This window comes from Sminthopsis crassicaudata, chromosome 5, assembly GCF_048593235.1.
Source record: "Sminthopsis crassicaudata isolate SCR6 chromosome 5, ASM4859323v1, whole genome shotgun sequence".
In the NCBI taxonomy this organism is placed as follows: Eukaryota; Metazoa; Chordata; class Mammalia; order Dasyuromorphia; family Dasyuridae; genus Sminthopsis; species Sminthopsis crassicaudata.
In genome coordinates this window covers 310,863,212-310,888,766 of record NC_133621.1, presented here as the reverse complement: position 1 = coordinate 310,888,766, position 25,555 = coordinate 310,863,212, and the positions used below count along the sequence as shown (strand labels likewise).

The following is a 25,555-nucleotide window of genomic DNA, read 5'->3' as shown; positions in this document are numbered from 1 at the left end:
TGCTGGAGAGAAAGAACATTGTAATGATGGGCTTCTGAGGCAAATGAGAAGTTCCGCCCAGCCCATGGCCGCCCCACCGTGTCCAGCATCTCTTCCACTCTCCCTGTTTCTCTGTCCTCTTCCTTGGGGGTCCTCTTGGCTTTAGTGCCGGTGCCGGCTTCCTGCTCCTCTTGAGCATGTTCTTCCATGCCTGCCATTTTTCTTGACTCCCCAATCTCCTCCTGTTAGGATTTATTTCTCCGGAAGATTTTACCAACTCTTCTTAGACCTAAACCTTGAGAGTTGACAGGGAACTTTCTCACATGGTGGGGTCGCTGGGCTCTGGGCACTAAGGAAAGGATCCTGTGCAAGGCCCTGTAGCTGGTCAGTGGTAACTTTGGCTTTTGGATGGGTCCCAGAAATGTTCCCAGATTTGTTCTTTCTCATTGTTCTGAAATGAATCATTTTTATATTTAATGGACGTCAGCTTTAGGGAACACTGTTGCTAGATGTGGGACATGAGCACGCATTTTATTAAGGCATTGGTGTTTTGGGCCATTTGAAAGGGTGCCGTGCACAGAGATGTAATCAATTCAATAGACAGATTAGGGAAGGGATGCAGAGGGCAGAAAAAAGGACTTCTCCTTTCCTCACTATCTCTTAGCAGAGCTGGTTCTGAGGCAGAGGGGAGCAGGTGAGAGCTTTTCTCTGCCACATTGCCCCTAGAGGTTCTAGCCACCAAGCTTCCCCCATTTTCTCTCTCTCTTTTTTAGAAATCAGATTTCCTTCTTTTTTTCCCCTTCATTAATAAACATTTCTTTTTCTCTCCCTCTCATCTTCTTCTCCATTTGAAGAAAAGAAAAGGAAAACCCTGAGAATACATATACCCAATCCAGAAAAACAAACGCCCTTGTTAGCTGTGCCGAGCTCATCCAATAGATGGGGTCCATCCTTTGGCAGGAGGGCAGCAGCCTCTCTCGTCTCCTAGAACCTGGTTGATCTCCATACCGCTCAGTGGTGAATCTGTCCAGATTGTCCGGTTGTCTGGACATATTACTGTCTGTGATCTTCCCCCCCCCAGTTCTGCTCGCTTCCCTCTACATTAGGCTGTCTCCATCATCCCAGGTTCCCTGACCCCAGGCTCTTCATCATTTCTACCATTCCAGACATTGCCCATTGGATGGGTGTCCCCTCGGCTTCTGGTTCTTCGTTTCTCCCAAAGAGCTACTGGAAATAAGTTTTCATGTGTGGGTGCTTTGATCTCTCTGGGGGGTAGGCCTGTATGGCTTCTTCTTCCTCTCTCTGGGGAGAGTGGCAAGGAGGGAGAAGGAGGCCTCCTTTTAAAAATTGATTCTGTCAGTTGTAGGGAATCATTCAGGACACACTGACGTGATTTTTTTTTTTTTTTTTGTAAAAATTGTTATTTCTTTAAGATATAAAATCAAAAATTAATGAACCCCATTTGTGCTTTGTGGCCTATCTAGGCACCCACTGTTCAGTGATTTGAGGACAGAATAAAGGTTGGAAATTAGCATAATTTTAATGAGGTGAATGAATTGTTGATACATTTGATTCCCCAACAAATGAAATGGTTGAAGTGTAAATTACAAACATAACGGGAAATCATTGCTTGTTATATGAGAACATGGCATGATTAATTAGGATGGAGCCATGGAATGGGCCCTGAGTGATTCCTCCTTATTGTAAGTGAATTTCCAGGCGTGGTAGTCGCCTCCCAGACTGTACTGTGGATATGGATCATCTTCATCAGGGGCTCCGATCCGCCCGGGGGGGACGAAGTGGATGGGGAGAGTCTTTGGTCTGAGTGACCCCCAAATTGAGCCATAACTCATTTCCCCCCAACCACATACGTCTTCCAGCTATTGAGCAAGATGGATTCTGTAGATTGAGTTGTCTAGAATGAAATAATATTTGTAAAGCATTCTGTAACCCTTAAAGGGCTATGTAAATGATAGCTATTATTATTATCTGGTTACAGAAACTATAGAGCACAGTGCTTTATGTGGGGTTAAGTGGTGTTGCTAGTACATCAGAGAACGGTGCTGTCCCTACAGGCCTGAAACCAGACTTGACATTTTTTTGACCAATCATGAAAAAGACTATATCCTCGCTCTTGATCTCTCTCCTTTCTGAGTCTGCCAAAATCTCTAGTGTCCTGTGTCCTCTGGGAGTCTTTTGTGAGCGTTCCCCTGTGGGCCCGACACGCCTCCGAAGTGGAGCCCCCGGCCAGCCTGGGCTTGGCCCCATTGGAGTGGATGGGGCGGGATCCAGAGCGGCAGGCCGCCAAGATGGAGAGAGAGCTGTGTGTGGCCTCTGGGTAGGCTTTGAAAATTGGGGTACTTCCCTTTCCCATAGACTTTCTTTTTCCAAAAAACTAGACTGACAAAGAGGTCAGCTCTTAGGTAGAGTGTCTTTCCGATTGTGACGGTGCTCCTCTTGGGGTAGAGTGGAGTGGGTGCTTGTCTTGAGATAAGATGCCCCGGATTCACATTCTGCTGCTGACACCACGTGGGTGACCTTGCACAGGCACCTCTCATGTTGGGCCCTTGGGCCTTAGGGTGGAGCGAGGTGGTTTCTGAAGCCCTCGTGTGCTCCAGATGCAGGATCCATGGCTGTCCCTATGACATCACCATGCTTGTGTCACAGCTCGCTGGATGCTGTCAGCAGTGCTCTGGAGAAGGGCCCTGGCCAAAATGACTTCACCATCTTTCCTGAAATCATTGAGCATCAACTGGCTTCTTCTCTTTTTTTTTTAAATTTTATTTTTGTTAGAGCTTCTTATTTTCAAAACACATGCATAGAAAATTTTTCGCCATTAACCCTTGCAGAACCTTGTGTTTGAAATTCCCCCCTTCCCCTCATGCCCTACCCAGATGGCAAGTAATCTATGTTGAACATGTTAAAAAATGTTAAATCCAACATATGTATGGATAATTTTAAAAATTATTTTTGAAATATCTTTTAATTTCACTAAACATATCCTATTTACACCTAGAAAAATTGTAACTTTTTTTTTTAAAGTTTTGAGTTCCAAATTTTCTCCCTTGCTCATGAATTTTCCCCTCATTGAAAAGGCAAACAATCTAAAATCCATTATGTGTCTGAAGCCAAGCGAAACATTTTTTTTCCTTTATTAAAACTTTTTATTTTTCAAAATATATGTGTGGACAATTATTCAACGTTAGCCCTTACAAAACCTTGTGTTCTAATTCCTCCGCCCTCTTCTTCCACCTCTTCCCCTAGATCAGGGGTTCTCAGGCCCGTGGGCCAGATGCAACCGCTTAGGACGTGTATGCCGCCTGCTGGGTTATGGTAAATGGGCTGAGGGGCGGAGACAGAGTGTGAGCTTTTGTTTTACTATAGTCTGGCCTCCAACAGTCTGAGGGACAGGGAACTGGCCCCGTGTTTAAAAAGTTTGAGGACCACTGCAATAGATGGTGAGTACTCCAATATGTTTTTTTTTTTTTTTTTTTTTTTTTTGAGGCTGGGGTTAAGTGACTTGCCCAGGGTCACACAGCTAGGAAGTGTCCTCCTGAATTCAAGGCTGGTGCTCTATCCACTGCGCCACCTAGCTGCCCCCCAATATGTGTTAAACATGATAGAAATAGATGTTAAATCCAACATATGCATACATATTTATACAATTATCTTGCTGTACAAGAAAAATCAAATCAAACCAGAAAAAACAATGGGTGTAGATGGCTCTCATCACCTAATTTTGTTGTTGCCATGTATAATGATCTCTTGGTTCTGCTCAGTTCCCTTAGTGTGAATTCTTATAAGTCTCTCCAGGCCTCTTTGAAATCATCCTACTGGTCATTTCTTATAGAACAATAATGTTCCATAACATTCACATAACATAACTTATTCAGCCATTCTCCAATTGAAGGGCATCCACTCAGTGTCTAGTTTCTTGCCACTACAAAAAGGGCCGCCACAAACATTCTTGCACATGTGGGCCCCTTTCTCTCCTTTAAGATCTCTTGGGATACAATTATCATGCTGCACAAGAAAACTTAGATCAAAGAGGAGAAAAAAAAATGAGAAAACAACAAAAAACAATCAAACTGCAAAAACAAAAAGTGTGAGAATGTTCTGTTGTGATCCACAGTCAGTCCCCACAGCCCTCCCTCTGGGTGCAGAGGGCTCTCTCCATCACGAGATCATTGAAACTGGCCTCTATCACCTCATTGTTGAGAAAGCCACCTCCATCAGAATTGATCATCGTGTAATCTTGCTCTTGCCATGCATGATGCTCTCCTGGTCCTGCTCGTTTCACTCAGCATCAGTTGATGTCAGTCTCCCAGGCCTCTCTGTCTTTATCCTGCTAGTCATTTCTTACAGAACAATAATATTCCATAATATTCATATACCACAATTTATTCAGCCATTTTCCAGCTGATGGGCATCCACTCAGTTTCCAGTTTCTGGCCACCACAAAGAGGGCTGCCACAGACATTCTTGCACATGTGGGTCCCTTTTTCTCCTTTATCATCTCTTGGGGATATAGGCCCAGTAGAAGCGCCGATAGATCAGAACAAATGACCTCTTCTCAAGGATTGCAAAGGGTGAATGTATTGTTGTTTAATGAATCGACTTGTGTTCAGTTCAAGCAAAAAAAATCATGAATGCCAACAGAACTTTAATAGCTAATGATACCCAGGAAGGAGTCATTGTTAAACCACTTTCAGTAGTCTGTGAATTTGTTAAACACATCCCGTTATTTTGAGCATTCTGCCTTTATTCTCATTTGGCAGATAACATCACTGTTTAAACAGACAGCCCATTCATTTAAATGTGAGTTAATGTACTGTGACTGAGATCTTTCCCCTCTAATTCTGTTATTGAGGAAAGTGATAGTGCTCACACTTTCTAATTGCCAAAATTCCATGGAGCTGTCGCCTTGGCGACTTTCCCTGTAACTTGTGACTTGTGCTCCCGCTGGGTGAAGGTCGGAGCTTACGATGCTATTCACCCAGTGTCCTGGCTCTTGCCCTTATTGTGGTGTGAGTGGGAGGGAGGACAGATTTGAGAGAGCAGCGGCATTCTTCAGAAGAAAAGATTGAGATGTGGAGATGAGAGTCCAGGGACCCCTCTTAGAAGTCTCCCACTCCCCTGGGAAGTGAGCCCCAAGTGCTGAGGGAGGCCCAGATGCTCACCCACCGGACTCCTGGGGTGAGCCCGATAACACCGACTACGAATAAAGGCCCTCTGCTTTTGTGCAGATGCACTCGGAAGCTTTCGTGTCGGCAGGCTTCGACTAAGTCCCTGCGATGCACCGGGTGTGCTGAAGCAGTGGGCAGACAGAAGCGGGAGACCAGCCCCTGCCCTTCAGGGCTCCTGTTTTTCAGGAGGGATACTCCTGAGGCCTCTGTTAGGGCAGGGTACAGAGAGGCTATGGGAGGAGGGTGCCGTTTTGGGGACCAGCCTGATCAGCTGGGCTGTAGCCTGTGTGGAGAACACCAGGCTGGGAAGGGCCTCCCTATCCGTCAGAGAAGTTTTCAGTCCTGATGATGGCAGGGGGCCGGCAAGTGGGGGCACAAGGACCTCCGGGCCTGGCAGAGCGGTAGGAGATGCTGCACTTTGGCAATTGATTGGAGGTGCTGAGCTGACACTGAGGTGGTAAACCTGGGGGGCTGGAGGATGGTGCTCTTACTACTGGTCAGATGAGACTTGGGGGGGATTTAGTCAGCTCCATCTTGGACATGTGAAGGGCTGTGCCGGTTATGGTTGGAGACCTGGGGCCAGGCCTTGGCTGCAGAGATGTGCTGGGGTGACCTGTGTAGAGAAGCTGATGGGTCTCCACGTGCGTCCTGAATAGAGGGAGGGCTGGCCTGGCCTGGAGCTCTGGGGGACCAACGCCCTGGATATCTTGAATGTGACTTGGTGAATTATTTGGGGAAGGCTCCTGGACTTGTGATTTCTGTTGGGTTGGAAGGATGGGGCTGTTTTTGGACAGAGGACGTGTGTGTGTGTGTGTGTGTGTGTGTGTGTGTGTGTGTGTGTGTTTAGTATTTGAAGGGAAGGGGGGCTGAGCTTAGAATAAATGGAACAAAAGCTCAGCAACTTTGATTTGGGGGAGAATTAATGATGGTGAGATGGGGGTGTTTCCAGAGAGGGCTGCTGCCGCTGCTTTCAAAGCTCCTTCTTTTTCTTCTCCCAGCCCGATTCTGTGCATCCTTTTCCAACCCGTTTGATCTCCTTCCTTTCTGATTTGTCGTGACTTGACAGGAGAGCACAGAGCTCCTGAATTCTGAACCAGCAGGAGATTATTTTGTTTTCTTGCCTTCCTCATCCTGGCAGACACTTTGGCCTCCAGGGGTCTTTGTGTCCCTGGAGACCAGCAGCTTTTCTGCCAGGCCCTTGGTGGCTGCTGGTTTTCCCCTCTCCGTGCTGCCCAAGTCGGGGCTCACCACTGCGAGCCTGGGCCTGCATCGGGAGGTGACCCATACCCAGAGCCAGATGCCTCAGTGGCTCCCAGATGCCAGCAGAGGGGAGAGAGGAACCAGGCGGTTAGGAAAGGTCGGCTTTCCTCCCCAGCTCATTTGGCCAGATGGCTCTCTTATGTCTTTTTTAAGTTGGTAATTGGGCCTGTGTGGATCGAGCGAATGGACGCCGGCGAATGACCATGTTCTTGGTAGCCTCCTAGTATCTGAGTAGGCCCCAGGGAGGAAATGCTGCCTCCTCCCACCGCAGGATCCTGTGGAGTTACCTGATACGGACAGAGCTCTGCTGGACATTGCTTTATACATTCTGGAGGCCAGGTTGTAGACATCAGTTCCTGAGGCTCTTGTGTAGGGCCCGGACCCCCACGACCCCCAGGTGATTTACTGACGCACACAATTAGCATAGTTAGTGCACCTGACTCCAGGTCCTTTCCTTGTAAACTGCAAGTTCTCCTGGAGATTAGCCCTCATGTTCAGCATTATAATAAAGATTTGTCCCTTGACTGGAAGAAAGATGGCTCGAATCTGTGAATTGATTCCTTTGGACTCTGCGCTTTCATGGCTTGTAGCCCCTCAGTGTCGTTACAGATTTTCCAGTCACCTGGAAACTCCACCTGTGCTGTCTCCTGCCGCGATCACAGGGCAGTGACACGAGCCTGGCCGGGGGACCACAAGAGCTGGCTCCTGGTGCTGTGTCTGCCAGTGACCAGTGATGGGTAACTGCCTTCCTCCTCTGTGGAATAAAAGGATTCAGCAGGAGCAGTCTCTACCAAACTCGAGTATGAGCTGCTCTGGCTCCTCTCTCCCTGCCCCATGTCACCTTCATTCTCACTTTTCATTAGTAGCTTTAGTTCTCTTGTTGTTCTGATTATGGACTCAGCGGAACCCAGAGCTGTCCCTCAGAAGGGGGCTGAGGATGCTGGGAGACACGTGGGAGGTCCCAGGGCTAGCCTGCACCTAAGGCCCCCTGCCATCCCCAGTGTCCTGGGCTTGGATTGGAAGAATCCTGATGCAGCATTGCCTGGGAGACTGATCTTTAAGCCAGCAGCAGCCCTGGCCGGGGGCCTGGGCTGTGGGCGTCCATGCTGCCACAGAGCCTCCTCCCTCTGGCAGCTGTGCCTTTGTCAGGTACAAAGTCTCCTTGGGAAAAGGTGATGGGAGAGGAAACATGGCTCCTCACAGACGTTTCAGGGAAGTGCTGTTTCGTGTTCATGGCTACCTTTAGGAGGAGCTACCAAGGGGTGATTCCAGGGCTGGGGCCTTCCAGCCTGAGCCTGCCTAAGACGCCGCCTCTGGTTCAGCCATGGACGAATCACTCTGGAGGAAGGGCTCGGGCTTGGCCGCTGCCCGGGTCCTGCCAGTCTGCCTTGATTCTCAGACTGGCCGTCACTGGGGCTCCTTTGGGGAGATGGCATGCTGAGGACAAGGGCTGGGCACCCTCCAAGCGCTGGCTAAACCCAGCCCAGCTGAGGCGCGGGCTCCTGATGAGCAGTCCTGCTCATGGCCATGATGGGAGGCCCGGCCTCCCTTCTTCCTGCTTCCAGATCTCTGGAATCTCAGCCGACAAAGAGCATGATTCAGAAGGAACTCAGCAGCCAGAACGTTGGGCCAAGTGGAATGAAAAGCCGCATAACGAAGCAACGTTCGAAGTCTCAGTGGACTTAGAGTGGGCAAATTGACTTAACCCCTACTGTGCACTGGTCAGGGCATCTCTGCAATGGCCTGAGCGTCCCAGTGTGCTGGGGCAGCCCCCAGAGGGAACGTGGGCTGAGGGAGGGACCAGAAGGTGCCAGGCCCATTGCCTGTCAGATCCAGTCCTTGGTATCGTGCTTTAGGAAGGTTGGTGAGAGGAGGCAGGGACGGGGAGCGGTTGGAGCAGCTGGGGGTGTTTGTTTACCCCAAGATGAGAAGACCCTAGGAGTGGTCCATAGGAGAGCGAACCTCAGGGGTCTGAAGGGCCGCCTTCTGTTAGACAGTTTGGCTCCAGATGGCAGAGACCGGCAGCAGTGGGGACACTGCAAAGGGATAAAAGTAGCGCGAATAGAAGGAAACTTCCTTCTCTCTGGAGTGGAATGAGCTGCTGTGGCTGGTGAGGAATTCTCCATCGCTCTTGGCACGGGAAAGGGCAATTTGCAGGTTCATTCTCAGATCTCTGTCTCCCCCAACTTTAGGGAGGTGGGACTTCTTCCAGCATCAAGTAAACGGCTCTGAGATTGGAGCTGCCTTAGTGGAGACTGGCTAACCACTTCTTCAGAATGTCTGTGGGGCCTTCCATCACCCGCTGGAGTCCATCGCCCACTGGATCCAGCTTCCCTCACTCAAAGGGATCAGCTCCGTGCCCTTCCACCCTGGAGATCCCAGCTTGCCACAGGATCTGTGATTTTGTTTCTTTTCTTTTTTCTTTCCCCGCATCCCTTTTAATCTTCTCTTTTGATGATCCCTTTTAAGGAAAAGGGAAAATTAATTTCTTTGAACAATTCTTTAGGGACAGCTTTTTGAACTTTATCTGCTTAATTGTGATGGCCATAACAATTTAAATAATGCTGCCCATAGTGAGGTGTCTGAGGCTCTGGGCAGGGGTGTGTGCTGAAGCTGGGCTATCTGAGGATCAATGCTTCCCACAAACTAGCCTCCAGGCAGTGCTTAAGGCCCTACACTTCAATAAGCAATAAATTTAAACACTACGGTGGGTTTAATTCCTATCCAATTAAAGCATTCTGTTGTCATGCTTGGAAATTGCTTGGGTAGAAAGGAGAAGAAAGTGAACTGTTGGTGATTCCCTCTGCAAACCTGTGGTAGGAGCTTGTGAAGCAGCCAGATATGGCCTTAGCTATGTTAGAGGCCTCTGCCAAGGGAAGTCACCTCTGCTCCCGGACTCAAAGTTTCTATTGGACTGCAGACTGGTTGGTGGCTTGTTATCCTTCCTTCTCAAATGACGACACCGTTTTAGGGTCTAATTGTGGCGTGTTTGACTGGCAGATCAGATCAGTAGGAGCTAGAGCTCTACCATAGGCTGGATGGCATGTAATAAATAGTGGTGAACATTGGTAATATTATAAATATGCTAATATCCTTTTTTTTAAAATTTTATTTATAAATTATTTTTGACAGTACATATGCGTGAGTAATTTTTTTTTTATAACATCCCTTGTATTCATTTTTCCACATTATCCCCTCCCTCCCTCCCTCTACTCCCTCCTTTACATGACAGGCAATCCCATACATTTTACATGTGTTACAGTATAACCTAGACACAATATATGTATGTAAATACCATTTTTTTGGTTGCACATTAAGTATTAGATTCCGAAGGTATAATATGCTAATATCCTATGGCCAATGTGATAGTCTAAATACCACAGATTGGTTATTGTAAATGGTGGTGCTATGGTATAGTAAATATGGAAAATATTAGTAATATTGTATGGATCAGTACCACCTCAAAGGACTCTACCACAGGTTGGGTGGTATATAGTAAATATGGTACTATAGTATAGTAAATGTGTATTATAGTATGGTAAATATGGTAATTATTGGCAATATCGTAAATATGGAAATATCGTATGATTTGGTAAATATGATAAATAGTCCGTGTGAACATTTGGAATGGATTCTCTAAACTTGTGTCCCATGGTTGCTTTGAGCTGCCGTCATTCTGCTTTTTTCACAGGGTACAGTTTCTGTTGGATTGCAGATTGGTTGGTTGCTTGTTGTCCCTCCATTTCAAATGACAACATTTGAGAGTCAAATTGCTGTGTATTTGTGGCAGATCAGATCAGTACGGGCTCGGAAGGTTCTACCAAAAGTTGGATGGTATATAGTAAATAGTGAAATTGTGGTACGGTGAATCTTGGAAATATTGTAAATATGGTAAATGTGAGAGTCCACGTGAACATTTGGAGTGGATTCTCTAAACTTGTGCATCTCACAGTTCTTTTGAGCTGCCATAGTTCTCCTCTTTTCATAGGGTTCAGTGCCTTCTCTGACGAGAGCAGGCTATGTTGGTGGTTCTATTTCAGAGTCTCCCATTCCCAGTCAATTGGAAAGTTACGAGAGACTTGAGAGTGTCCTTGTATTTCTCTTTCTGACCACCATGTGAGTGCTTTTCCCAGAAAATCATCTCTTTGGCCCCCTACGTTTGGCATTCGAGCACTGTGGCCAGCCCAGTGGAGCTGCACTCTGGCGTTTTGGTTTGAGAAAGGACCTCAGTATCTGGTGTCGTATTTATGACAATCCAAATGGAAGCGATTCTGTTTCCTGGCATGGCGCTGGTGGCCTGCCCAGATTCATGGGCATGGGCAATGAGGTCAGCCCGGCAGCTCCATTGACCTTCAGTTTGGTGGTCAGTCTAATACCTCTCCTCTCCCACCCTTGCCTCTGGAGCCTCCCAAACACTGGGCTAGCTCTGACATTGTATGTATCCATCTCATCGGCCCAGCCTTCACCCCTGGAAAGTTGACTGCCGAGGTAAGTGACTTATCCACAGCGTTCACTTCTCCATTTATGGTACCCATCGGTTCTACATATGGATGGTGTATCGCTGGCTGATGAAGCACTTGCATTTTCTTGGTATTAAGGCCAAAATTAGCCCAAGCAGCAGGAATTCTCCACACTGATGGCTGCTTTTAGGTCACAAATATGTAGGATGGGGATGGAGATGCGCAACAAAGGAGACTTTGGTTTTGCCTTCATGATGCTCCTCCTCGAGGAGAGTTAAGAAATCAAAGAAAATCAGGTCCACGCATTCCTGTTGCTATTAGCTTCTGGTACTGCAATCACAAGCAAAAAGGTCAGGCCTCTGCCTCCGCGTGCTGACATCCGAGGGAGCTGAGGAGGGGGAGGAAGATCCTCCCCTGGGGCAGGTGGAGGAGTCTGCATTGGAGATGGGTGAGAAGTGAACATGCAGCTTGTTGGGGCGCCCTCCTTCAGTGGCTTTTCTGGAGAGCCAGCTGTGGGGGGCCCAAGGATACTTCTTCCCAGATGTAATGTCTGGGGCTGAGATGGCCTCCCATTTTAGGGGTTCTCCAGGTCAGGAGCCCTCTGGAGAGGAGTTCAGATTGCAGTCCCATGAAAAAGGCTCTCGTCTGCTTGCTCTCCTCCCACCTGCCCCACAGAACATTCTCCTTCCTGGCACCTGGGGCCTGGCGATGGTCTGGGGCGGACACTGTCAGCATTTCCTCCCCCTTTCCCATGACCTGGAGAGCAAAGGAAGATTTGCTCAGAGATGTGATTGTAGTTGGTCTGTTTTTCTGAACCTGGGTTAAGGCTGCAGCTGGGCCCTTGGCACCGGTGGCGGCAGCACATGCCCAAGCGCAGGGGTGAAGGTGTGGGTTGGGCCTGGCCGAGCCGAGGAAGACTGAAGGGACTTGGATGGACATGTAGCCATGTACTTGGTTGTGTGAGCTGGGTTTTTGATCTCTAAGAGGGAGCTGATGGTACCCTCCTTGTGGGAAAAGCTCTTTATGAACCGTGTGGTGCTGTCCATGCTGTGTTGTAGTTGTTAGTTAAGCGTTGTGAGGGAGAGGAAGTCCTGAGATTTAGAGCGGATGGTCCAGCCTTAGGATGAGGAAGTCATGGCCGAGCCGGGCTACTCCTCCAGACGTTAGCGCAGCTTGGGTGGTTCTGTCTGGCATTTTTGTGCTGGCTCCTGGCCGTCCCATGGTCACCGAGCAGTTAATGTCTCCCTGTTCTGGAATTCCCTTGTTTATTCCATTCTGTTCAGAGAGCTTCCCCCGAAGCGTCATTTTTTTTATTGCGTTCTAGATAAGGTATATCTTTCTATAACCTTTTAAAAGATGCTCCTCTGCTTGCAGGTTATCGATAACAAAGCGGTTTCTTTTTGCGAACATCAAGCTTTGTTTTGTTGGGAGTCGTGTCAGATCCGTGTTTGCCACACAGCTCATGGGCACGAGCATAATGTGACTAGAGATGGCGAGGGATGTCGGGTTCAGAGTGCACGCGGCACGGGCGTGGGTGAGGCTGCTTGTCAGCCGGGGTGGAGTGGAGGAGGCTCTATGGCTCAGGACTGGCCCCATGGGGGTCAGGAGCTGGCCGCCGTGGGGATGCAGTGATAGTCAGTCTCTGCCTCTTCTTACTCGGGTTGAAAAGCTTTGTTACAGATCTTGGGCCTAGGACCGATTCAGGGAGTTCCATCGCCAGCTGGTTGGGCATAGCCATAGACTCTCAGTCCTAGGAAGGACCTGAGAGATCGTCTCACCCACCTGCTTCCTTTTCTACCCAAGGAGGCCGGGCTCAGTCAGGTAGCATAGCAGTGCTCGGCACTCGGTACCTCGGATGGCTGATTTCAGTTCCGATCCCCAGAGCTGCGCAGTGAGGAGCACATTTCCTCCAAGCGAGCACGGAGCTGAAAGTGGAGAGCTCTTTTGGATTGGTTGAATTTGTGGCTAGCACTGATCTTTATAATTCCCATGGACATTATTGTTTTTTATCACTTCTCAAGCCCCACCTGTATACAGAGCTTCACAAGCGAGGGGATACAGAGACTGAGGAAGATGAAGTCCCTGTCCTCCAGGTGCTTGCAGTCAGTGCCGACCGGGAGAAGACCATTGGGTGCAAATGAGCAGAGTACCAGTGGGCATTAGAAGCGTGCTACCCACCTCCTCCTGGAGAGGTGATGGAGAAAAATGCAGGATGACAGAGACATTGTGGGGCACAACCAGTGTAGAAATGTGTTTTGTGAGGTGATGCACGTTTGTTATCTGGGTTTCTTTTTCTTTTTTAATTGGGAAAGGGCAGAAGTGGAAGGAATTAATGCACATAAATAAATTAATAAAATGAGGGAGAGGGAGAGAGAGAGAACACCCTTTGTTTTACAGTAGAAAACCTAGCCAGGGTTTTGATTTTACTCTCAGATCCAGTGGGTGCCGAGAGCCTGGAGGAGGAAGGTAGAGTCCGTTGAGCTCTCAGTGTAGGGAGTGTCCTGTTGTAAGTGGCCCACTGTTATTGTCACCCCAGGTGGATTGCAGGTGATAAGGACCAGATCCCTTTGTGTCATCAGCTCTTCTCCACTCCCCCCCGCCCCCAGATGTTCAGACTCAGACTGTGGCCCACCCTCACAGAGTATGACAGAAGATTGTGGGACAATGGCCACAGAATTGGCCCTCGGGAGAGGCGCTCCTTCCAGAGCATACCTCAGAATCGGGGTTCACTCACTGCTTGGTAATATTCCAGAGGAAATCAGTCCTGAGATTTAGGCCTGGGAGGAACCCAGCAAGTGTTCTAGTCCAACTGCCGCTCCTTGAGTTTTATAGCAGAGCCAGTCAGTCACTGAGCACTTATTGAGTACCTGCTGTGTGGCTGGCCAAGTGCCCCCAGAGGGCTTTAATTCTTTTTTATTTTTTGCTGAGGCCGGGGTTAAGTGACTTGCCCAGGGTCCCACAGCTAGGACGTGTTAAGTGTCTGAGTCCAGATTTGAACTCGGTCCTCCTGAATTCAAGGCTGGGGCTCTATCCACTGCGCCACCTAGCTGCCCCCAGAGGGCTTTAATTCTAACGGAGGAAGCAGTGTGCCTTTAGTTACATGGTACACGCTCTTGCTCAGGCTCCCAGGGTTAGAAGTGGGGATCTTCCAGATCTTGCGGGGGGGGGGGGGGAATCCAGATCTCGTGAGCCCCACGCCACTGCTTTTCCTGCACTACTTGCTTGACTTCTCTGTGGGTAACTTACTGTCATCCTCCTCCTCATCTCCGTCTCCTGTTAGTTGTCAGGTTTAGCAGTTCTTGAGAAGGAACCACAAAGCCATTGGGGATTTACCCACTAACCACCAACAGACTTGTTGTTTGTTCCTTGTTTTTTCTTTTTTCTTTTTTTCCTTTTATATCTTTTTATTCCTGGGCCGTCTTTCTATAGGATGCTGTACACAGGTGTCGATTTTAAGATCTTGTTTTCTTTCTCTCTAGACTCTTGTTTTTTATTTTTCCAGGGAAGTAGCAATTTGATTTAATTGGTAGAAAGCCAATCTGAAATGACAGAAAAAAATTGGAATTATTGAATGTCTTTTTAAAAACTAAATTTTATTTTTTAAATTAACAAGCCTTTATTTTCTTTCCTACCTTCTTCCCAGCTTAAAAAAAATCATAAAGGAAAACAAAGCCTTTATAAGAAATCCAGATGGACAAGCTAACAAATTCACGTATTGCCTATGTCGACAAATGTCTCATTCTGCATCTGTATTCAACATTAGGGGGTGATGATTGGCTTTGTATTGATCAAAATCATTGAATTTGTTTTTCGTTTGTTTTGTTTTGTTTTGCGAGGCAGTTGAGGTTGTCATTTGCCCAGCGTCACACAGCTAGTAAGTGTAAGATTTGAACTCAGATCCTTCTGACTCCAGGGCCAGCACTCTATTCACTGCACCATCTTGCTGCCCCTCAATTATTGAATTTATTTAAAAAAAATACAATTTTATTATTTATAAATTCTTCAGTAACTGGGCCTGGTCTGTCTGACAAATGGGTATCTCAGACCTGCTGTAATGAAAAAGTACGAATTTTCTGTTATGTCTGACTCTCTGTGGGTCCATTTGGAGTTTTCCTGGCAGAGACCCTGGAGTGCTTGGCCATTTCCTTCTGCAGCTCATTTGACAGGCGAGGAAACTGAGACAGACGAGGTTCAGTGACTTGACCAGGTCACCCAGCTAGGAAATGTCTGAGGCTGGATTTGCATGCGAGGAGACGAGTCTTGTGCACTCTGGGCCTGGCCATCCCTACTGGCCACCTTGCTGCTCCTACCTGTAAGAATATTGTGTCACTAGCATTTGGAAGAAATGTTGGCAGTTGTTCGGTGTTGGAGGTTGTAGTCCCATGTGGCACTGCCCCCAGGGCACGTGTCCTCAGTGCCTTGTTTTTATAGAAGCTGTGGGGGGGGCCCTCCCTAAAGCAGATAGCTGGCGGTAACCCTGGGGCCCCTGGCATCTGTGGAGGGGAGATGGGCCTAGCTAGTGGTCTGCAGCTCTGAAGCTTCGCTCTCTGCTCCTTCCTCCCTAAAGGGACATCGCCTTTTCTCCTAGTGGTTCCTACCTGGTGTCGCATCCAGAGCCAAGGTGGGGCTCCTTCGGGTTCCCCGACATTGGGGCCCTGGGCTCTGGGCACTGTGGGTTGCTGAGGAACCAGCAGCTGGCCCAGAGCCAATGGTCGGAAACAGGTTGGAAACCCTTGTCCTGGCTTGCGTCTGTCCGGGGACTGTCCTTCCCCTTCTGTGAATGCCTTTTTCCTGCCTTGGTCCCATTTCTGTTTGGCAGGGGGCCGTCAGAATCAAGGGCATTGCCTACCCAATGTCCCCTTAAACCGGCAGTAGGGAACCTTTTTTTTGGCATGGCCATTTGGTTTTTTTTAAAACATCATTCGTGGGCTAAATAAAATGACCAACTTATAGAACCGGAGTAGTGGGAAGTGGTTGTGCCCAGCTTTGGGCTCACTGTGGCCTATAGTCTGCCTTGGCCCATGGGCCGGACTTTCCCTGGTCCTGGCCTAAGCGGGCATTCTAGGGAGCAGCCTCAGCAGGAGCCTGGCTTTGCTCCTATGGCACCTGGAAGTACCTTTTCTTCATGGATGCTTTCTGCTGATCGTTCCCAGGCTGCCCTGGCCCTCCCTGGGCTTCCTGAGCCAGTCACACCCCCCACCATGCCCCGGGTGTCCCAGGGCATCTTGCCCCCAAGGGACACCCCTGGATCGTCAGGACTCTTACAAATCCTCTGCCTTGTGAGAAATCGCAGGCAGGCCCTCCGAGGCAGAAGCCCAGCTGCTAGTCCTGGTGCTTGCCCTCTTCCTGCCAGCCGGGCCCCTCTGGTCCCCAGGGAGCGGCTTTTGGCCTCTCTGAACTGGGAACGGGCCTTGGAAGAGAAAGCTTGGCCATGTAAAGGGCTCAATCCCCATTAAGGCCATGGAGGCCCTGGGCTTCTCTGGCTCCCCAGCTGGGCTCCTTCCATCCTCTTGGCCTCTCCCTCTGTGTGAGTGCTAGCAGACCCTCACCTCTCCCCATGCCCAGTGTCCTTACCAGACCCGGGGTGTGGCCCTGTGGGACCAGCATCCATCGAGTGTTGTGGGAATGTGGAGGTATTATGATCGCTATTTCTTCCCCGGATGTGCTTGTCTGAGGAAGAATCCTAAAAGAAAATCGCTGATTATGCTGGCTGTCCATCTGTCTGGTCTAGAACACTTCTGGCGCATGTTCTAGATTTGGGGGCCCGGCATGGCCATCTGGTGCTCCAGTAATGGAAATGCTCCCAAGGACACCACCAGCGGGTTAAAAAGCCCATTGTACTGTCATGTTTGTGCATCTGCCCCTGGGTCCGTCAGCGGGCTCTGGTTCTCCCATGGACAAGTGCGAAGGGGAGCGTCGGGTGGATGTGGGCTTCAGTAGAACTTTTATTTCCTGGGTAGCTCATGCCCTCCACGTTACTTCAGTTATTTCCAGCCTATCCCCACTGGAAAAGGGCTGAGTTGTTGGAAATGATTCCAATGCTTGGTCTCCTGGGCCATTTAACTCCCTTTGTGGCGGGCTGAGACTGAAGTGGAAGGACTGGCTTTCCTGCTGACCATTGCTATGTGGTCTGGGACATTGGCATAGAAGCAGCCTCACAAGTGACCTGCAAAGTGGCGGGGGCGCTGTCCCCAGGTGTCTGGCCAGCCGCACGTCCCCGTGGCCACGGTGCCTTCAGCTGGGTCATGGGGTGCTTCCTGAATATTCTTGAATGGGAACCTCCTCACAGCCAGGTGGCCCATCTGGATGGACCAGGATTCTTAGGAGAAAGAAGGCAAGTTAGGAACAAACCCGAGTCAAGGTCAACATTGGCCCAAGAGCTGGGCCCGCTCCTGGTCTTCTGACTCAAAATCTAGATCTTGTCTTCAGCTCTCCATCTGCCCCCAAACATGGCAGCCTCCCACCAGAGCTGGCGTGAACAGGAGCTTCTCTTGGGAAAAAGGGGAGGACTGGGGGATTGTATGTGCTTGATTAAGGAGTGAAGGGCAATTACTTACACTTGTATCTCTGTTTCTAATTAATTGGAATTAGCATCAATGCACTGTGGAGTTGGATTCATGGCCAGGGTTCACTTGTTCCTCACCCTCCTCTTGTCTGTTTATTCTGTTTCAGATTTTTGAGAGAATCTTGTTTATCTGGGCTATCCGTCACCCTGCCAGCGGCTACGTCCAGGGGATCAACGACCTTGTCACCCCCTTCTTTGTGGTCTTCATTTGTGAGCACATCGGTAAGCATGTGTCATAAGGGAGGTCTGGCTAATGCTCCAGCGTGGAAGCGGGCTTGCCTTCCTTGGGGGGGGGTGGGAGCACCCGTGGTCCTGGGCTCAGCCACAGACTGCCATTTCTGGTGGCTTAGAGGACTTTCTGCCAAGCTTTCTGGGCTGACGCAGTTTTGGGTTCTTACAGACACAAAAGACAGTAAATATTTATAAATGTTTCCTCTAACCGCTGTTGGCGTCCTTGCTCAAAAGGGTGGTCTAGGAACTGACTTTTGTCTTTTTTCAAAGCAAATAGATAAGATTTAGGCACGAGAGGACATCCAAATAGGTTTCTAAAAAGCATAATCACGATAGGGTGTTTCTTTGAGCTCCTTGGCTCCAGAACACTTTAATCAGCACTTTTTAAACTCTTATAATCAGCCTCCTCGGTAGCGTTCATTTTTGCTAGACAATCCAGTCTCCATGATGCACCACAATTGATCTCTTGAATGGTGACTCTGATTTCCTCTCAGGTCTCTACCTGAAGGTCTTAGGGCTCTCAGCTTGGTCATTTGACCTGTTTGACTTTGGCTGTCATGGCGGCTTTCGCACTTGAACCCCAGGTCAGTGTTGTCCCTTTCCCTGCTCGTACGCAGGCTTTTGCTTGCCCGTATTCTGCACTGAGAAGAGCAGGCCACGGAGGGACAGACAGGAAGGCCTCAAACACCAAAGTCTGGCCTTTTAACACTCAAATTTAAGCAGTTATCGATCCACCCCAACTCCTCACCACCTTTTGCCGATGCCGTTCGATGGCAGTTCCTCACCGGGCCTGGGGGGGAGCAGCTTTGGTTTTGCTATTGTGTGTTTTACCGATTTAATTTCTGCGTGGCATCCAATTGTCATTCTTGTCATAAGCTAGATTGATTACATTTAATAGAGGACAGATTACCCTTGAGTGGCTGAAATCCTCTTCCCTGCACCACCTCTCACTTTGTTTCCACTCCTTGCCTCCTCGGAGGAGGGCTTTTCATTGCTAGGCAACTAATGAGAGCCACTGCTGCTTTGTCCCTAATCATCTCTTAAGTAGGGTAGAGGCTACTCCTGAGAGCGCTGGCGATTTCTGCATCTCGCTCCCTCATTTGACAGATAATGAAAATGTTCTTAATGATCCTAGAACAGTAGGATCTCTGTTGGTAGACTTTGGAGTTGTTAATTGAAATAAGAAATTCAACTGAGATGTGATTAGAGAATTGATATTCCATGTTAAATAGACCATTTAATTAATGTGGTAAATAAGTTGGTCTTAACTACTTTACCACCAACTTACATTGCAAGACCCAAGTGGTCGTTAATGCATCGCCAGGATAGCAGCAGGACGGGATAGGGAGAACATGACTGTGTTACTAATTGTCCGGTGGAAGAAAAAAGAAATCGGGATGATAAAATGGATGTTCTACAAGATGGATTTTCCAATTTGCCCTAAATAGCTTCTTGTGCCCTCTCCGTGTGGCCTGCATTATTCAAAACCAAGTGAAATATATATAGATAGCATTTTATAAAATCTGGATAAAACACATTACTCTCTCTTCTAGTTGACTGATTTAGTAGGATGGATGGTTTTCCAATCTTGACCTTGGCTTTCAAGAATGCAGCAGAGTCACATGTTCTCATGCGGATGATACCAGCAAAGTTAATCCCGGGCTTCATGAAGCTGTTCGGTTTTTCTCATTTGTTCAAATTGACCGGGAGATGACTTGTTTGTGTTCTCATATTTTGCTAAGTTCATTTTCTTGCCTTACATAGTTTAATTCTGGCTCTTTTTCCAGTAAGTTTCAGCTCTTCAGAATGTAAGTGGAAGGTAGTATTTAGGATAGTTGAATTTCCAGGAAATTAAGGATTAAGGCATAGGCAAAGGACTATGGGGCATGGGAAGCAACCTTGGCTTTGGACTCAGAAGACCCAGACTAGGGAGATAGCTTCTCTCTCCACTTGTGGGTGGTCCTGAGCACATCAGGGATAGACTCCCATCTCTGTTAAGAAAGAACAAATCCAAATCCCATAAGACAAGGACTATGATGCTGTAGGAATTGCAAACTCCCTCCCAGCCCTGACATCTCCTTTTCTAAGCTTCCTCCCAGCTCTGACATCCCCTGTTCTAAGCTTCCTCTCAGCTCTGACATCTCCTGTTCTAAGCTCCCTCCCAGCCCTGACATCCCCTGTTCTAAGCCCCCTCCCAGCTCTGACATCCCCTGTTCTAAGCCCCCTCCCAGCTCTGACATCCCCTGTTCTAAGCTCTCTCCCAGCTCTGACATCCCCTGTTCTAAGCTTCCTCTCAGCTCTGACATCCCCTGTTCTAAGCTTCCTCTCAGCTCTGACATCCCCTGTTCTAAGCTCTCTCCCAGATCTGACATCCCCTGTTCTAAGCTCTCTCCCAGCTCTGACATCCCCTGTTCTAAGCTTCCTCTCAGCTCTGACATCCCCTGTTCTAAGCTTCCTCTCAGCTCTGACATCTCCTGTTCTAAGCTCTCTCCCAGCTCTGACATCCCCTGTTCTAAGCTTCCTCTCAGCTCTGACATCCCCTGTTCTAAGCTTCCTCTCAGCTCTGACATCCCCTGTTCTAAGCTCTCTCCCAGATCTGACATCCCCTGTTCTAAGCTCTCTCCCAGCTCTGACATCCCCTGTTCTAAGCTTCCTCTCAGCTCTGACATCCCCTGTTCTAAGCTTCCTCTCAGCTCTGACATCCCCTGTTCTAAGCTCTCTCCCAGCTCTGACATCCCCTGTTCTAAGCTTCCTCTCAGCTCTGACATCCCCTGTTCTAAGCTTCCTCCCAGCTCTGACATCCCCTGTTCTAAGCCCCCTCCCAGCTCTGACATCCCCTGTTCTAAGCTCTCTCCCAGCTCTGACATCCCCTGTTCTAAGCTCTCTCCTAGCTCTCTCCCAGCTCTGACAGCCCCTGTTCTAAGCTTTCTCCCAGATCTCTCCCAGCTCTAACAGCCCCTGTTCTAACCTCCCTCTCAGCTCAAAGAAGGGAGAGTCAATTTGATTTTGCGCCCATTGGATCAGAAAGAGGCTGCATCTGGTGCTTTCCTGACACTTCCAGAAGGTGGACCAAGCAGCCAATTCGTCAATCCACAAGGGCTCTTTTAGTGCCCATGTCACATGCTGAGATCAGACAGACGAGCCTCAGAAAGCAGCCCTCAGGAGTTGTCATCTCCCTGATTCCTAAAGAGCATGATCAGATTCCTATCAGGGGAAGCAGTGATGAGGAAAACCGAAGTTAGACACCCCGAGATCAAGTGATGGCATTGTTAATTGTTTGAAGAGTTGAATTTTATAGATTTGATATTCCAATTCTCAGAATGGTCAGCTGTGTGTGGGTCACCTTGGCTGCTGCCGCCTCGGGCCACCGAGGAGCCTTCTGGTCGTAGCGTGACTGAGTTCTGCCCAGAACACATAGAATTAGTTCTTCATTGTGCGGTCCCTCCTGCTTAAGAGTGGAAAGGGTATCCCAGCTGGAGAAGTACTTGAAAGTGTCTGGTGATCTGTGATTGATTGTTGGAAGCGCTGAGCTGCCTCCCTGGAGAAGGGAGCCTGCTGAGAAGCTGCTGCCCCTCTGGAGAGTGGAGAGCTCCAGAGAACTGCCTTAGATAGTGCCAGGGGAGGCAAGGCTTACCTCCCTCTCTGCAGGCATTTCTTCCCTCTTTGAGAGAGCCCCTACTTGGCACTGGTTTAGGGCATAACAGCCTGAATCGTGTGGCAGATTGGAGGATCTAGCCCCTTAGTTCTTCTTTGTAGCATTTGCCAGAAAAGCAACGATAGGCCGCTTGAGACCATCCTAATCAGCTTACCTTCCCAAAGTGACGCCGTTAGAATCTCTTTGATATGAGCACCAATATGGTTACGGAATGGGAAGGCGAGAATATAGCCCATTGCGCCAACAAGGTCAAGGGGAAATGTTTTAGGTAGCAGCAGGATTTGGGCCCTGGAAATGCAGAAACCATCTAGACCAGTTCTTTAGGCAAGTGGCTGCTGATGTTTTTTATGAGGTGTCTGACTTAGACTCTGCTTTGGAGGGATCTCTAGCTCTAGTTGATGGCAGTTATAAAAAATTAGTATATTTTATAAGTTACTTCTAAAGGTAAATATGGAAGTTGAATGGCCCCTCTCCGGCTTACCCTGAGCAAATATTCTTTTCGATCCGTCGGTGACTTAAAATGGAGATTTTTTTTTCTGAGAGAGTGTTCTGGCCTTTGGTCCTTGAAGACGGCCCCCTCCTGGAGTTGTCTTGACTGTAACTGGTGAGAGTCCATCCATGTGACTTGGAAGGACCAAGGACAGCTCCTGCTGAGCATCCCTGCTCATTGGATTTCAGAGGGGCCTTTCCATTATCCGCTGTAAATTAAAGTTTGAATGACAGGGAAGGAGAGGAAAGCTCTGGGGTGCTCAGCTTGATAAATGAGACTTTTCTAAAGCTTTTGTTGTAACTGTCCTTGTTTGCTTTTCATTCACTTTCTGTTTGGCTGAGTAGATGTTCCCATTGTTTTTTTTCTGTTCTACTGACAGATAAGATTCTCTTGTTCATAAAAGCATTATGCATTTGTGAAATGGGAAAGCTTTCTCAGTGGACCTTCTGTGCACTTAGACCGGAAGGATGACTTGCAATAATAATCTTGTGCCCTGGGCGGCTGGATACCTCATTAGGCAATGCCGGAATACCTGGATTTACCTTTGTTCCTGATCTTCATTAGCATTTCATTTTTATTTAGCATTTAGCTAGCCTGTTTATTAAGATCTAAGATAGTCATTGAGATTAGTCCCCTCCTCAAGGAAAACTGGAATATAACGGCTGATCCAGCCCAGAAATGTGACTGTTTCCACAGAGTTATGAAGCCTGTTCTAAGTAAGGCAGGAATTGTGTTGGTTTGGGCATCCAGAGGAAAGCAAATTAAACAGTTCTTGCCCTCAATGAGTTTTCCTTCTTTTGGGAGAGTTTCCACAAATAGAGAAATAATTCTGAGGCAAAATAAATGGAGGAAGGGGGACCCGTAAAAATGTCAGGGTGAACAATGGCTTGCATGGGAGAGACGACCAGCCCTTTTCCTTGAAGGCAGCAGGGATTCTAAGAGGAGGCTCAAAGTTGGCTGGGGCGGGGGCGGTCAGTTCAGATCCCAGTAAGATGAGTATTAAAACTGGGGAAGAGCTTGAGGGAAGTGACATGGGTAAAGACTGAGAGAGGGGAGAGGCCAGATTGTGCCGAGCTGAAGAGCGAGTCTGTTTTTGTAAGGGCACAAGGATCCATAACCAGGGGTGGTTGGGTTAGAGCTTTGGCTCCTGGGGGAGCCTTGTTCCCAGGCAGGGTAACCAGGGAGGAGGATGATAACCAAGGGAGGGATGATAACGAGCTGAGCTGGGGTTGACAGGCACTGGAATGGAGAACAAGAGCTGGCTGAGGGAGAGCTGGAGGTGGGAACCAGTGGCACTGGCACGAAGCCAAAGCTGAGGGACCAGTGGCCCAGGGCTGTCCTCACCAAAAACCAGGACGGCTTAAAAGTGAAACCTGCTCATCTTCTTGGGATATGGAAATAAGATGCACGCAGGGTACAGAAAGGCTGCAACCTTGAGAAAAGTCCCTGAATCCTGCCTCGGAGATCCCGGGTGCCCATCTCATTTTTGCCACCATGCCTCCTGTGACCTTGAAGGGACTCCTCACCTTGCTCCTTCATGGGACTGGGCCAGGCGGCTTAGCCCAGATTTCAGCAGGGAATGTTGGAGAATCATGCTTCAGGAAGGATGATGCTGAAGATCCAAGTGTGGATGTTCTTTGCCCTCTGGACCTCCTGGGAAATGATGAGATGACCGAGAGAGAGGGATCTCCATGGAGTGGGAATAAACTAGGCTCTGGTCAAGCCTTGTCAGGATCCCATGACTGGGGTATTGGGTGATAGAGCTGCATAGGGCCTGCATAGGGTTCACCAGGCTAGACACTTTTTTTTGTTATCCACTACTACTACTACTACTACTACTACTTCTTCTTCTTCTTCTTCTTCTTCTTCTTCTTCTTCTTCTTCTTCTTCTTCTTCTTCTTCTTCTTCTTCTTCTTCTTCTTCTTCTTCTTCTTCTTCTTCTTCTTCTTCTTCTTCTTCTTCTTCTTCTTCTTCTTCTTCTTCTTCTTCTTCTTCTTCTTCTTCTTCTTCTTCTTCTTCTTCTTCTTCTTCTTCTTCTTCTTCTTCTTCTTCTTCTTCTTCTTCTTCTTCTTCTTCTTCTTCTTCTTCTTCTTCTTCTTCTTCTTCTTCTTCTTCTTCTTCTTCTTCTTCTTCTTCTTCTTCTTCTTCTTCTTCTTCTTCTTCTTCTTCTTCTTCTTCTTCTTCTTCTTCTTCTTCTTCTTCTTTCTTCTTTCTTCTTTCTTCTTTCTTCTTTCTTCTTTCTTCTTTCTTCTTTCTTTCTTCTTTCTTCTTTCTTCTTTCTTCTTTCTTCTTTCTTCTTTCTTCTTTCTTCTTTCTTCTTTCTTCTTCTTCTTCTTTCTTCTTTCTTCTTTCTTCTTCTTCTTTTTTTTTTTTAATAGCCTTTAATTTTTCCAAATACATGTATAGTTTTAAAATGAAACTGAAATCTAGGAGTATCCGTTAGGTCTTTGCTGATGTGTGTCCTGTGCCAGGCACTATGCTGAGGAACTCTGGGGATGCAGCTAACGGCAGAAAACAGCCACGGTCCAACGTGGGAGACAGCACACCCATAACTGCATTCAAACAAGTCACCGACAGAACAAATGGGGGTGAACTCCCCAGGAGAACACTGGCATGAAGGGGAATGGGGAAGGCTTATTGCAGATGGCAGGACCCGAAAGCTGGGCCTGAAGGAGGCCGGGGAGCCTGTGGGAGAAGAGGATGGGAATTGAAGGTGTGGGGGATGGCCAATGAAAGCTTGGAGGAGGAAGATGGAGTCTTGTTGAGGGACCAGCAGGGAGGCCTGGGAGCCTGGAGACTAGTGGGGCCTGGGAAACCTGGAATGCTGGATTTGTGAGCAGGTGAGCCAGAGGCCAGCTACTGTGGCCAGACTGTGCACCTGATTCAGGCCTTGTGGAGGAAAGGCCGGAAGCAGGGAGACTCTTCTGGAGGCTGCCATGGGGAACGTCCCAGAACTGCGCACGCAGCTCATTTTAGTCCTTGGCAGTGTCTCACCTTACCCAAGTCCTGCTTGATAACGTGCCTCCCCCTCTCCCGTCTGCCTTTTGGATCAACATTGGTTTTAGTTTTTCTGAGATTATGAGATTCCAGGCTGTGACCAGTACAACATCCCTGAAAAAACCAGCAAGCACACAAAACCCGGCTGTTGGGTGGTGGCCCTTTTTTCCTGAGACCACAGTTCTAACCTCAAGGGGCTTCACCTCATTTCTATAGGAGAGAACAGGAAGCACAAGTCACACAGCCCTGAGGTTTCAGCTTGCTTCCTCCCTCTGCCTCCGGGTCTGCTGCCCTCTCACCGTCTGCTCCTTTCTAGGGTGCTGCAAGTCACAGCTTGAGGGCACTCACAGAGCTGCCTGGACAGCCCCTTTGTAGGGGGGCCCCTGGAATGGAATCTAGGGCAAACTCAAAGTCATTTCTTTAGAAACACCCTGGAGTCCATCCTCTTCCTCAGAAGAAAGTAATCCCAAATACAGGATATGGGACAGCCGTCTCTAGGCAGTTCTGATGGAGGTGAGGATGGCATGGGCCAGTGGGAAGCCAGAGGGAGCATTTTTTGTTCAGAGCCCTGTTGTCTGCTGAAATGCCTCCGTCTGCCAGGGCATTGCCCTTCCGCTTCCACTGGCCCATTCTCTCTCCCGCTTGAGTCTGGACCGCCTGGGCCTTGGAATCAGAACCCGGTGGCAGCTGATTCTGATTAGGAGCCGCCAGTGATTCCATTAAACTGAAGAC

At 48.5% G+C, this 25,555-nt stretch overlaps 1 protein-coding gene across 2 annotated transcripts in view; it reads left to right on the top strand.

Annotated features, from left to right (window-relative positions):
* TBC1D22A (TBC1 domain family member 22A) overlaps window positions 1-25,555 on the top strand; it is a 280,355-nt gene that overhangs the window by 87,120 nt on the left and 167,680 nt on the right. For both annotated transcript variants that reach the window (XM_074272072.1, XM_074272071.1), the window contains one exon: window positions 17,558-17,672. In XM_074272072.1, coding sequence (XP_074128173.1) covers window positions 17,558-17,672 — 115 coding nt within the window. The remainder of the gene's footprint in view (window positions 1-17,557; window positions 17,673-25,555) is intronic.